This window comes from Sinocyclocheilus rhinocerous, unplaced genomic scaffold (genome assembly GCF_001515625.1).
Source record: "Sinocyclocheilus rhinocerous isolate Xijiao unplaced genomic scaffold, SAMN03320098_v1.1 scaffold72, whole genome shotgun sequence".
Lineage (NCBI taxonomy): Eukaryota > Metazoa > Chordata > Actinopteri > Cypriniformes > Cyprinidae > Sinocyclocheilus > Sinocyclocheilus rhinocerous.
In genome coordinates, this window is record NW_015628351.1 from 288,844 (window position 1) to 304,287 (window position 15,444).

The window sequence follows — 15,444 nt, forward strand, 5'->3', positions numbered from 1 at the left end:
TTTTAGCAAATGGCTGCAATATAACAAAGAGTGAAAAATTTAAGGGGGTCTGAATACTTTCCGTACCCACTGTATATATATATTGGCGTTAATGACCACCTAACAACAGTTTAAACAATACCATTACAGTATTTTCCCTTACATATTTATATACTGTGGAAGTAATAACTTACCGCCATTCAACAACACGACAAAAGAACACAAATGTCCTTGGAAAATGCCCGTGCCTGCGCCTGCCTGCTGTAATTGCAATGCTTTAAAAGTCGGCATGAAACGGAAGTTGCGATTGTCTTTTTTTCTCTACTGTGATGTATATCCGAGTGAAACGGCATCTGAAATGAGCAGGGACATAACAGAAAGTATTAAAAACTTAATCAAACTGAGTAATGTCAACAGAGCAGAAACAAATAAGTAAGATGAACGTAATTTTACTAAGTTAACAGTGCAACATCGTTTACAGTAAAGGGCTAGTCACAAAATAAATAAATATTTGAATATTAAATATTTATATTAGCTGAAATTAATTTAGAATTTTACTTGTATAATATATTAACACTACCACTAAAATCACTGACAGTCAAGATTGATCAGTCAATCAGAACAGACTATTCTAGAGAGCCGTGTAACAGATTATTAACTTGTCAGTACAGACTGACTTATCATTTTTATATTCTCTTTGCTGACGTCATTGGTGCTTGCTTTGTTCACCATCAAAATCGCCACATGCAAAGTAAATCATTAAAGTTTCAGGTTGCTTTTTTTCCTTATAATTTAAACAGACCTCTTACACATTAATCGCAGCTGCAGCCCAGATGTGCAGCGATGTAGATAAATCACCCTCAAAAAAGAAGAACCTGAATCTGACAAACTGTTTTTGAGGGGAGGAAATGATACCTACGTTCCAAGCATTCTAACTAGATGTGTGAAACTGCACGAGTCGTAACAGGAAAGCCTTTAGTTTCTGATAAGAACACATTCTAAGCAAGGGTCAAGTAATGACGTTTGAGAGGAAGCAAATCTGACAGTCACAGGAAAGATGTCAGACAACACACACAACCACATGCAGTAACAGCTTTATGGGAAGAGCCCAGCAACCGTCTGGAAGGGAATATTAAAATATTTCAACTGAATCTGTGAAATCTTTCAATGTAAACTTCAGAAGTCATATTGAAATTTACAGTATGAGAGATGAGGCATTCTGCAGAACAGTGATGTGCACTGAAATCGCATTCCAAGTGCTGGTGCTCTCCCTCGGTAGAAATCATGTTCGGCACACTAAGAAAAAAAATGTGTTCTTTTAAGAACTGATCACAGAAAGATTCTTTGGAGATCCCAAAATGTTTTTTCTAACTGCTGCAGAACACAAAACAAGCTATTTTGAAAAAGTATCTTATTAAATATTTCTCTTATATATATTTTCTTAATGAGTAATTAGGTTCCAGTATAGTTTTAGACCCCACTGACTTTCATCGTATGGAAAAATCAGCTGAAATAATCTAAATAATCATGAAAAAATGCTCAACAGACTTTAGCCACCATTATAGTTATTATTTATATTATTTATAAAGACCACCATTATAAATAATTAGCATCTGTGGTTCCATAAGAAACTTTTAACATTAATGGAACATTTGAATTGCACAAAATGTTCTTATTAGTGGAAAAGGTTGCTTTTAGATGTTACATTGTTCTTCACACTAAGAAAAAAATGTGTTCTTTTAAGAACTGGTCACAGAAAGGTTGTTATATGTCATCCCTGTAAAAAAAAAAAAAAAAAAAACTTTTGGAACCATCATTCAAGTTCAACACATCCCGTTGCTTGAAAAAATTTCATACTGCATTCAGCTGTCAGTAAAAATGTAGTTCTCTTAGCTCCAATGGACACATTTTATCATATCAAATTACACACAAATTAAACATTACACACATTTCCCCCCAAAATCAATTTGGAAAATGTGAATTGGTTGATTGATGTGCTAATGATTATCATGTTACCATCACAGCTTGTGAAAATGAAGATGTCATTATTTGGAAATATGGGTGTTGCTTTATCAAAATGATATAATATTCTGAAACAATATCCCTCAACTGACCATGGTTACTGGAAGCTGAATTTAAATACTGAAAATATCCCCCTAGTCATAATAAGACTGAAATAACGACAACCCTTTTCCATTACTGGAGTTCTTGCCTTAAAATAAGCAAGAACAAATAAATACAGGACAAGGGATAGATTCACTGCAGTAGCTACTTCCTAACATGTGGCCAGTAGAGTCAATATTTTTTATGGATATTCTGCTCTTTAGCTAGGAGAAGATCTCGACGACCTCCAACGTTCTCTCCGAATCTTGATCTAACATCATGTGTAAACCACATTTGGTTTGGGTATGAGTCATATCTGATGACAGTTTAGAGTGATGACTAGATGATGAGTAAGAAGACGTCACAGATGCATGAACAACAAACAGTGGTGCTTTATTCTGTTATACAGGGGTGTCATGCAAGGGGCCATAAATAAATGGCAAATGGAAAAAATAATGTTTTTACATCTGCTCAAAAGCTTTACATCTCTATTCATGTCTTAATAGCATAGAGCACACTGAGGGATTTATAGAAAGAGTGGTGCTACCACATTCTTAAGCACTGTTCCAGCAGACTGATGTATGACACATTTAATGGGATGTTTTTGCTAGTTGGGAAACAGAAAACGGCTTCACGCAGGGTTAGAGTTGCTGGATTAGGCCAAGTTAAATAAGGGTTGTTGTTTAGGAACTGCTTTAACAGCAGGGGTTTAGAAAGAACTGTGTTCAAATGTAATGCTTTAGGCATGCAGTAGGCTAACTGTTATGTTGCCTGCTATTGGAAATGTCTCTTAGCAAGTTATTTTGTACATGGTTTTCTGATGTGCTCTGTTCAAGTACAAACATGTGGCAAAACATTCTCAGTGGTGCATTCAAATAGGTTATTCAACAAAGATAAACATGTCATGAAAACATTCATAGTTTAATTAGAGATGTGCATAATATATGCCGTTGCCATTTTATGAACATATATACTAGACAACAGATATAGGCTACTAGACGTAATAACATTCTTATCAACAAATCATTTCCTAATTACGTTATGCATATTCAGGCATCCAGGCCTGAGTATGGTCCATCTCCACTACCCACAGGAATGAATGCACTTATGACGTCATGACGACATCTAGTGGCCAACTACTGTAAGCCAGCCGCAGATCGTCCTTAACAACAAATGACAATAATAGAAATTGAATTATTATATGAAATCGTGGTTCTGAATCCAAAATATCTTAAAGGTGTTTTTTTTTTAAGTAGGCCTATTGTATTGCGCTGATATCCACCGGAGGGGGCGATGGGAAGTCCGAATCAGTTTCTGCGAATCGATTAATCTTTTCAAGAAACTAGTTCAAAAATAGATTATTTTACGTTATTATGTCATCGACTGGGACACTGCCGTTTGGCATGTTCTAAAAGGTTCAAACAAAGTATTAATTTCAAGAACTAATATTGTAATGTCGTTTACCTGGTTCAGTTTGTTGCAGTCATGATTCATTTAATACTCAGTTTCTTTCATATATTGTTGACAAAACCGCCGCCATACACTCGAGTCATAAACATTTTCAGTTTGTAACATTTCCGATTTTCTTCTATTAACTGTTCGTTCCACCTGTCAAGGTTCACTCCAAATGCTATCCAGTAGGCGTATGTTACTGGCATAAAGTTGGCCTGACGTTGGACGTTCGACATTCGCAAATTTAGGGACGGTCTCTAAAGTTACATGCGACATTGGTATACACTTTTCTAACTTCAATAGCATTTGAGGGGAATGACTTACAGTCACACAACAAACTGTAAAGTCTTCATGTAGGTCTCAGTAAAAATTGCTATTTATTCTTTACCGAATGGACAGAAACAGAAAATGCATCAAAATTTTAAGCTCAATATCATTTGAGGGGAGTGACCTACAGTCATAAAACCAACTGTAAAGTGTTAATGAAGGTCTCAGTTATAATGCACACTTTTAGATTTTTTAGATTTATGAAAATAAACTGTCAAATCATATGTAAATATTGCAATGTATTTCATTACAGAATGGGCACAAATACAATATATTTATCATAATTTAAAGCTCAATAGCATACGAGGGGAATGACTTACCGTCATAAAACCAACTGTAAAGTATTCATGTAGGTGTCAACTATAATGCACACCTTTTAGTTTTTTTATATTTATAAAAAATAATATAGTTTTAATAAATATAGTTTTTCATTACCTAATGGGCACAAACAGAAAAAATACATCATAATTTAAAGCTTAAATTATACATAGCAAAATAGAATTTGAAGAGAATGACTTACAGTCATAAAACCAAATGTAAAGTGTTCATGTAGGTCACAGATATAATGTACACCTTTTAGATTTTTAATATTTATTAAAATAAACTGTCAAATCATATGCAAATATTGCTATTTTTTATTACCGAATGGGCACAAACACAAAATATATCAAAATTTAAAGCTCAATAGCATTTGAGGGGAATGACTTACAGTCATAAAACCAACTGTAAAGTGTTCATAGGTCTCAGTTATAATGCACACCTTTTAGATTTTTAATATTTATTACAGTAAACTGTCAAATCATATGTAAATATTGCTATTTTTCATTACTTAATGGGCACAAATACAATATATATCATAATTTAAAGAAGCTCAATAGCATTTGAGGGAAATTACTTATAGTCATAAAACCAACTGTAAAGTGTTCATGAAGGTCTCAGATATAAGCCACACCTTTTAGATTTTTGATATTTATTACAATAAACTGTCAAATCGTGCAAATATTGCAATGCATTTCATTACCGAATGGGCTCAAACACAATATTTACCTAAATGTAAAGCTCAATAGCATTTGAGAAGAATGACTTACAGTCATAAAACCAACTGTAAAATGTTCATGTAGGTCTCAGTTACAATGCACACCTTTTACATTTTAATTTTTATGAAATTATATATTTTGTGTTTGTGCCCATTCGGTAATGAAAAATAGCAATATTTGATATGCCAGTTTATTGTAATAAATATTAAAAATCTAAAAGGTGTGCATTATAATTGAGACCTACATGAACACTTTACAGTCAGTCGTGTGACTGTAAGTTATTCTCCTCAAATGCTATTGAAGTTAGAAAAGTGTATACCAATGTTGCATGTAACTTTAGTAAAACTGTAACTGTAAAAAAAAACTGTAAAACTGCATTTTTCCATCTCAAAAATATATCTAAATTACGAGCTATGCTCTCAATGTCAAATGCAGAAATGTGAATTCATGCGTTCATGACCTCAAGGTTAGATTATTGTGATACTTTATTGGGTGGTTGTTCTGCACGCTTAATAAACAAACTCCAGCTGGTCCAAAATGCAGCAGCTAGAGTTCTTACTAGAACCAGGAAGTATGACCATATTAGCCCGGTTCTGTCAACACTGCACTGGCTACCTATTAAACATCGTATAGATTTTAAAATCTTGCTAATTACTTATAAAGCCCTCAATGGTTTAGCACCTCAGTATTTGAACAAACTCTTATTGCATTATAGTCCTCCACGTCAGCTGCGTTCTCAAAACTCTGGCAATTTGATAATACCTAGAATATCAAAATCAACTGCGGGCGGCAGATCATTTTCCTTTTTAGCGCCCAAACTCTGGAATAACCTACCTAACATTGTTCGGGAGGCAGACACACTCTGTCAGTTTAAATCCAGATTAAAGGGCCATCTCTTTAACCTGGCTTACACATAACACACTAACACATTTCTAATATTCAAATCCGTGTTAAAAGCACTATATAAATAAAGGTGACTTGACTTGACTTGACTTTAGAGACGGTCCCTTGATTTGCGAATATCGAACATCCAACGTCAAGCCAACTTTATGCCAGTGCCTGTTTACAGCTGAATTTCCGAACTGCTCGGTGACAGCTTGATTCAGTTCGCGACCGATTTTGTGAACAGGTTCAGTAGCAATTCGATCACACAACATAATATATCAGCATTTCTCACGATTACCAAGCTCTTCTTTAAGTAAGCTATGTAACGTTAACTTTGCATTTAAACATTTAGTATGAGTTATTCAACCAAATTAACCATGGTTTTACTACAAATTAAACAAAAAATGGTGACATCTAACCATAGTTTAACCATGGTTTTTGTATTAAAACTGTGGTTATACAAATGGTAATCAATACGCCAAAAAAAACTGACTGGACTCTTCCTTGCTAACTGTTATGACACAAACTGACATTAACTAGCCATAAGCCGAACCTCTTTTAAACATTGCTGAACCTCTCTACAAGCGCGACGCGACGCAAATAGAACGCTTCCGCTTGCAGCGTTGACAGCTTCAGCATTCGAGTATCTCGCGTCGCGTCGGTAGTAGTGTACATGTGGCATTACTGTGCTTCTAAAAAGCTTCTAATAGGATTCTGGTTTAATCTCTTCGAGTGGAGTAAATTAGGTGCGTTTGTCAGTTTAGTTTGCTCGGTTATTGTTGTCACTCTGTTGTGTTCAGCCGTGTTTAGTTGGTTTATTGCACGATGATGTTGTAGAGGCGGGGTTCATCGCCCATGTTATCTGTTCATAAGGCGTGTTCTTTGTCCGCGCCTGGGTTGGAGTGTATAAAAGTAAAGCGCATGGGGAAGCTGAACTTCGCCGCTTGAGCTGACAGGTTCCGGAGAGCGCGTGTTCAAGTTCTATCACGACAGATTTACACTTCGAGTGAAGACAATGGCAGAAAATAATGGAAAACCAGCATTTGATAAACCTAAGGTTAGTATAGTGTCATTACTGTTATCGTTGTTATTCTTAACATACATTCGGGGTTGAATGCCGTTTTAATAAATTGATAATACAGCATAATCAGCACACATTAAAATGGCACCATTGTCATGATGAATTTAGATATCTATAAGATTAAGACCTAAATCTGATGCTTAATAAGGAGGAGGAGACTTAATGTTAAAGGTAATTTCAGTGTAAAAATGTTTGAAGTTAAATAAGGTGAAGAAACACGATCATAAAATTATTGTAACATATTCATAAAAAGACAATCAAAAACATTTTGCCATTGCAGCTGATGCATCAGAAGAAGCATGATGATTTATGGAAAAGGAGAGAAAACTCCAGGATAATGTTCACACTTCTTGGCCTTGCAGGGAGATACATTGTATCTGCCCTTTGGAGTTATTGTACTGACTGAGCAAGCAGAAGTCAGCTTGAAGAACTGATACAAGAAACATGCCGATAAGCACATAATTTGTGGAAGTGTCAATAACCCATATGAGAGAATCGACACAATGTCTGCCCTGTACTGCACTTGTATTACACTGACCATATGCAGCTGGAGGGCTGACACCAGCATCACTGAAAGTAGCATTCAAGCCTTATTCTTCCTTATGCGATACCCTTCTTAAAGTTTCTTTGAGAATTACATAATAATTACAGTGTGAATCTACACCATTGTCGACAGTATAGTGTGAGAGGCTGCCATATAAAGTACAGCATTCTCTTTGGATTCCTCATTGTAAACACATTCAAAAGGTCTTACTTTGTTGTTTAATTTGTGTTTAAGAGGGCAATTTTATGGTGATTTGTAACAGTCCTAACAAAGAGCTACAATTATTGTAGGCGGTAAACAATTTACCATTCCTTGACTAAATCACACCCTTCATAAAACTTGCTATATCAGAAATTCAACAGATTATGTAACACTTAACAGGCAGTAATTTCCATATTTTATCAGTTGCCCAGGACTTTGTTCCACATCTAATGATTACATGATTATTCACAGTGAAACAATACAGAAAAGTCACATTGCTTGTTTTTTAATCACCAACTGACAATAAGTGCATTATGCAGTACATCCAGTGACATTTTATAGGATACTCCTTCAATTGTAATGCAAGCACAACAATGAATCACTCATCTGTACACACAAACACACCTTTAACAAGCAGGCAGTATTTTCATAACAAACTTTGCAGCTTTTAAGAGTCATCTGATTCCATAATGTGAGCAGTTGCAAGCAAGTCAGCTTTATAAATATTTAAGCAACATGCAGTCCATGCATATTCAACCCCACCCTATTACCCAGTGACATTAATATTAGAGCAACTACAGTAGTCGTTTGCAATGCACATTTGAACCTATTCAAGTATAAAGAGGGTGACAGCTTAGGCTTGTACAGACAAGACAGTTTTTCCACTTGGAACGTCTTCCTTTTGATATTTGAGCACACATGGCTTACATGATGGCAGGGAAAACAACCGTGGTAGAGCATGCGAAAGTATTGCTCATAATATTGTACATAGTGAATGCTTTCGCAGCATAAATGTATAATTTTGGAAACTTTTATATTCAGTGAGTTGTTTATTGTAGTAATTAAACGGACTGCAAGAAGACCCATGCAGAGAGTGCTTGAAGAAAGTAGTCTCATTGGGCCTCATGCTCTGTTAACCTGATCCGAGAAACTGAGCGCTAAAGACCAATGAATTGAAAGCAATAGAGGTGACATCATCCTTGTTTAGTTCTGCCAAAGACACAGTGTCGTACCAAAAAATGGTTTTGATAATCCTGAAAATGGATTCCATTATTCAGGCATGTTTGATATAAAATGGTTTACAAGCAGATGTCTGTTTTAAATGTTATTAGACTCCAAAGCCTCACTTTAGTCTGCTTTTTATTATGAGTGAATACTTAACATTTAGTTCTTGTGCTGCAAAAGAATGTAAAGAATAGTTTTATTGTCCTGTATCAACCCCAGTTTGCTTTCACTGCTTTGCGATTACGTAGATTTACCAGGTGCCTCAAGTAAAGCCTTTACAAAGCGTGAGCATTTCCGTCATTGAACTGGGCTGAAGGTATTGATATCATTTGATATAAAAGGCTGCTTGCACACCACATTTTCCTCTGGGGGTGGGGGAAGGGACTTAATACTCTGCAGTGTCCTTTCTCGTGTCCGACTGGCCCATGGAGATCACACTGCTTAATCAGTGTTGACTTCTTTCAGTGGTTCCTATCATACTCATGAGGGTCTGTTCTGTTTGAAAGTGTCTTTATCTTCTGTGTTAACTGTATATGAGAGCATAAAGGAAATGTGATGCACTGAACAGCCATTACTTAGGTTGTTGTGCAGAGCAGTTTGGTCAAAGATGTGGCACAGCTGTTTGCACACGTGCACCATGAAGTGGCACCTGTGGCCCCTTTTTTCTCTTGAGAATTTCCTGTGAACTCTCTGTTTCCCCAAAATTGGTCTCTGGTGACACAAGAAAAAAATCTAATCTCCTGAAATAGCATTGTAATTAGTATGCCGTTGTAATAAAATGCTGTGAACTCTTTATGCTTTATGTCCATGTTTTGACTTGTTATCGAAAGAGAGTATTCACAACATGAGTGATTTACAATTCCCTTTCTTACTAGCATGCAATTTAGCTAGCGTTGTGCATTCGTATTATTTCGACTACGATTGGATTATTAGTTTTTCTAATTTTCCTCAGATTGTGAAACATTGTGCTGTTTCCCATCATATTTTTACCAACAGTATTTCAGTATTTCGCCAGTCTTCATTATAGCTGATGATACTCTTCCATTAACAAACATTTCCAGCAGGATTGAAGTGAACAGCTACTGATGATGAGATATAGTTCACATTTTTGTATGCTCACACTTTGTTATTGTATTATGGAGTTGGGATTCTGAAATAGAGTGCTGCTGAGATGACAGATTTTTATAGACTAAAACCTGCAATCAAGAAATTTTAGCCTTTACCATTTCGCAGTCCTGAAGTCAATGGGTTTTTTAAATCTATTTTTGATTTGGTTAAGTTTAGTGGCTAACACAAGCTCAATATATTTTCATATTTTACTCTATGACATGCTGTATAATACATCAGTAATACCTACTTGTGATTTCTTTAAAACATTTACCTTGGCTTAAAAATGCAGTTCCTAATAAGTAGCTAAATGGGACTAGGTTGTTGGAGACATTAAATATCTTCACGCCAAACAAGAAAACGTATCTACTCATAGTCTGCTTTTACAGCCTTTTTGCGTGTATAATCATGCTCTTGCTAACTATGCTAACTCAAAATTTCATGAACTCAACTTTCATGTCATAAGTACGCAACGACATAAAATTGAATCCAATGAAACCGAAACTTTCACTCACCACATATACGCAATAAAATACTTGTGAATCAGACAAGCTGGCATCTTTTCTGTGCATTCTTCTAACTTCACTGGTAAACTTTATAGTTAGAAGAATACACTACTCACGGTGGTATGATGACAAGCAGATGTACAATTCTTGTACCCAAATAATACAATGTAAAAAAGAAGGCACAAACCAAATGCTTTAGTCAGTGATTCAACATACTATAAGAGCAGTTGACGCCACATAGAGGGTTTTTGCATTCTCTAACAGCCAAGACTTAATGGGTTTCTCTTTATGGTTTGTCTCTATGCTCCTTGCTGTTTGTTTCACAGCTGCTGGTGAAGTGGGGTCACAATTTCATTTGGTCATCTGTCAGGACAACTCTTAATATGTCTCAGTAGATTGGAGCCATTACATTCACTTCTCTCACAGCTCTCCCTGGCATCTCTGGCCTTTCCACTGAACTTATTTCACCCAGTCGTGCATTCCACATTCTAGATGCGCTCCACGAGGACCATTTCACAGCTGCGCGGGAAGGAGCTCAGAGTTTGGATGGATGTGCTTCTGCTCTGTGCCATCAACAAGTGTCTCTGTCAGCATTTGTCACGTGGTTCAGTGGTGTGAAAAAGTGGGCGTTGTATTTGATTCCTGTTCTTTTATCTTTGCAGATTGAGCTACATGTGCATCTTGATGGTGCTATTCGAATAAAGACCATTGTAGAAGTAGCAAAGTAAGTGACGTATTCCAATTACATATTGTGATAAATACACTGAAAACCATTCATTTAAATGTATTTCCTAGTGACTCAGAAGCTCCTTAAAGGAAGAGTTCACCAAAAATGAAAAATATTATTTACTCAGAAAATATTATTTTAATAATTCTTTATATAATTAGTAATTATGTATGTAATAATATTTATAGTAAGCATTTATAATAATATTAAGTATATTAATTATTTAATGTTTAATTGCATTTGTATGTTAAATTTTGAGCCTTCTGAGGCCAAAGAATTTAAGTCAATATTAACTGCTAATTTCACCTTCACTGCTGCTCTAACATCAAATATGAACTACTTACAATGACTTTATAGGTTTATACAATGATTCATTTTGACAGCCTGTGATCAATAATGAAGTTGTGATCTGTTTTTGGCTGAGAATGAAAGATTTTGTAATGCTTAGGCTATTCAAAGTTATCAGATAAGCTTCAAATAATTTTTTTATAATGAATCAACAGCACCATGTGTTCTTGGGTAAACAGACATTATGACCTAATTCTAGGCAATTCTGTGGTATTTCCATTAAAACGTTCAAACTCTAACCAGTGACCTCTGGTGTAACTGTGTCTCAGGCGGCGGGGAATCACTCTACCTGTGAACGGCGAGGATGAAATGAGAGACCTGGTCATAATGCATGAGCCGGCCACACTCACAGAATTCCTTGGCAAGTTCAATCACTACATGCATGCCATTGCGTAAGTAGTTGTGCCGAGAAAAGGTCTGCTGGTTCTAAATAAGTTCTGTTGCTAATTTGCTTGAAGAATGCATGGAAGCCTTATCATTTAAACTGCAAAAAAAAAAAAAAACTACAACAAAACATGATAACAACAAAATCTGATGTTTTTCCCTTAATTTTATGACATTGTTAAATTTTTTCCCTGGAGTTTTTGCACCAACAACAGTTACATTTTAGTCTCTCAGCTCAGGACTATTCTCCCCTCACAGAAAAAAGGTTTCTGAACAGCAATTTCACGTTTTGGCGAATTTGTATTATCTTTTGATTTAATTTTTTGCACAATATGACACTGACGATTAAGTTTATGTGCGGACCTTCATGCTTATTGTTTTTATAATAATCATTTGTTTTCATTCAAATAACATTGTATGAATTCGTACTAAATCACCACGTCATAAAAGTCTTATGATATGAAGCTCGGGTTCAATAATTGCTCTTTTTTTAGACATTTGAAAATTAGAGTAAAAAGGTACAAAAGATACCCTTTCAAATATTTTATACTAAATTCTACCATTTAGGGAATAATATGTACAATTTAGGAACTGATACTGTATGTACCTTAAGGTACTAATTAGGGATAAATAAGGTAAAGTATATATATTTTAAAAGATTAATTTAATTCCTCATGAATCAAATTATTCTAGGCCACTCTATGCTGTTGCACCCTTCACCACATGGAAGTAAATATTGAATTCCATTGATGTTAACTCAATTACTGGCACAAATCTGAAGCATTGCTCAAGTGGTTAATAAGTAAGAGAGCCTCACCATATCACTAGTGGTGGATAGACCCTCAAGGGCATGGAATCCTTTCTGATGTCCTGCAGACATCTTTACATGCAGCTCATGTCACACCTTCATGACGTGTCGCTATAGCAACGGACATATAACCTCTGCACAGGCTTTTCTGTGGCCCTTGCACACAGTCTTCTAAACAAGAATCAGATAATGAGACCGTTTCTACACGTTTCCACTCAGATTCACAAATGTGAGAGATAGATGCTTTGACATGAAGACCTGAAAAGCAGTGCAGCCTGTAGTTTTGTGGGCCGGCAGCTGACATGCTTAGTTGAAAATGAACCTCTAGTCCTCAGAAGCTTTAAAAGGGCCTTGTTTACATCGTGCGCCTCCCCCACAACAACATGGGGAACTCGCTAGCTGCTTTTGGCACCCACTGGACTCTTTTTTTGTCCAGTGCTGTAGACAGGTTCAATGCATGTCATGTGGTGTAACCTGAAAACATGCTTTGTTGTTGCAGTCAAATAGCCCTTTTATTTAGCACTTTAAAGCATAATGTGACTCAGAGAGGGAATTAAAAAAAATAAAAATCTGCAAGTGAACTGTTTAAAATAAGTATTATAGCATAAGCATTACTGATTTGTGCAAATGATTATGGCCTTTGGTATCTTGCTCCAATTGTGGGTGTTCTTGGAACAAGTGCATGGTTATGCAATAAAGAAGGATTTTATCTGAGTGTGGAAGTGAAAGTAACGCCTAGTTCATTCAGTTAATTCAATCATTCACATAACATATCCCTGAAGCATGTGCTATCTTTGTCCATAAATGAAGAAGTCATGAATGCTATAATTTTATGACATCATAAAACAACTCAAGCATTTATAGCCTACTGCAATCTGTTTGAATATTCTTAGATGATGCAGATGATGTTTTATAATGATGTTTGATGTTTTGGGCCACTTTAATTACATACAAACAAACAAACACACACACACACACACACACACATAATAACCCCACGACATTTACATTTATTCATTTAGAAGATGCTTTTAGCAAAAGCAACTTACAAGTGAGAAAATTTTAAAGAAGCAATTCAAAGGACAATTCAGCAGCAACATAAGTGATACAATACAACATTTCTTAGAAAAGCACAAGCTAAAAAAGAAGATTCTTGGTGTGTGTGTGTGTGTTTGTGTGTGTATATATATATATATATATATATATGTATACACACACATATTCATATGCATGTATGTATATATATATGTATGTGTGTGTGTATGTTTCTTAAAGACTCTGTAGGTCTTGAAGGTGGCGAGGGGCTATTGGGGTAGGGGGTGGGGTTGTCATGGTATCTTATCTGTTTCATGTTCCATCTGCAGAGGGGACAGAGAGGCCATCAAGAGAATAGCTTACGAGTTTGTACAGACAAAGGCTGAAGAGGGAGTGCTCTATGTTGAAGCCAGATACAGCCCTCATCTGCTGGCCAACAAGGGAGTGGATCCTCTTCCTTGGGACCAAAAACCGTATGTGTACCATATTTGCTCTAATCAAAAGCTGTTTTGTGGCATGTATTGTTTATTGTTCTTATGTTACAACAATCATGCTGGTTTACATTTTCTCTTGCACAATAACCCTGTTCTCGTCTTTGTTCTTGCCTGTCTTCCCCTCTTCCTCCCAGAGGAGACATCACTCCCGATGACGTGGTGGACCTGGTGAACCAGGGGTTCAAAGAGGGAGAGAAGGCCTTCAAAACCAAAGTCAGGTCCATTCTGTGCTGCTTGCGTCACAAGCCAAGTAATACACTCTCACCTCTGCTCCACCCACCCCCACCCAGTGTGCTGTGTGTTTGAGAGGCAACTCCTCACTGTCATCCTTCATTAAAAACCCATTCATCCACAGCCACTGTATGCTTATGTCCAAATGGTGTTTAATCATCATGACACTGGCCGAACCTCCTGCAGATTGGCTCAGAATTTTTTGTTTCCATCTTAAATTCAGTCAAGATGGACTGTTTGGAAATGCTGTTGTGAATTTGGAAGCCTTGGTGATTCATGTGTAATGTGTTTTGTAAATAGAGACACTATTCATGTAACCTTTGAAACTGAAGAGATCTGTCACGTACACTGCCGTTCAAAAGTTGTTGTTTGTTTTTTTTAAGTATCTGTTGCTCACTTTTATTTGATCAAAATACAGTAAAAACACTAATACTGTGAAATATTATTTCAATTTAAAATAACCGTTTTATATTTGAATGTATTCAAAAATGTAATATATTCCAGTGATGGCATTGCAGGTTGCACAGTGATTTTTAGCAGTCATTACTCCAGTCTTCAGTGTCACATGAGTGATTTGTTGCTCAAGAAACAGTTATTATTAATATTATTATTAATGTTGAAAACAGTTTATAGTATTACTTAATATTACTGTGGTGATACATTACTAAGTGATACATGTTTTCAGGATTCTTTTATGAATAGAAAGTTCAAAATAACAGCATTTATTTGAAATTTTGTAACCATTTTTTACTGTCATTTTGATCAATTTAATATATCCTTGCCACATAACAATAACAATGCCACATAACATATATACTATTTTTGAACATATCAATGATTTTTGTACAGTGTACAGTTACACTTGATACACTTCTATGAGTGGTGCACATTATATTGGTGGCCAATATTATATGTATACAGGTATTATATTATTTTGCTGTTAGTTAGGCCAATATTTATTCCAATCCAAATTGCATCTTTTTATGTGTGTGTGTGTGTGTGTATATATTAGGGCTGTCAAAATGGCTGAAAAACTAAATTCGAAATTTGTACTTAAATATTATCAAAATTCGAATTATATTCTAATTTAAAATGCATAATTTCAGTTAGGGTGAAGAAAAGCTTTTGGCTTCTCTCCTGAGGCCACAAGAGGGCGCATCATTCAAAGCATAAGATAACATGACTATCTG

General features: G+C 35.7%; 1 protein-coding gene across 1 annotated transcript in view; it reads left to right on the top strand.

Moving 5' to 3' along the window:
• The first annotated feature begins 6,521 nt into the window (after window positions 1-6,521).
• The window catches only part of ada (adenosine deaminase), a 15,046-nt gene continuing 6,123 nt past the window's right edge, over window positions 6,522-15,444 (top strand). Inside the window, exons 1-5 of the mRNA XM_016548997.1 lie at window positions 6,522-6,840; window positions 10,890-10,951; window positions 11,572-11,694; window positions 13,859-14,002; window positions 14,158-14,273. Coding sequence (XP_016404483.1) covers window positions 6,799-6,840; window positions 10,890-10,951; window positions 11,572-11,694; window positions 13,859-14,002; window positions 14,158-14,273 — 487 coding nt within the window. The 5' untranslated portion in view covers window positions 6,522-6,798. The remainder of the gene's footprint in view (window positions 6,841-10,889; window positions 10,952-11,571; window positions 11,695-13,858; window positions 14,003-14,157; window positions 14,274-15,444) is intronic.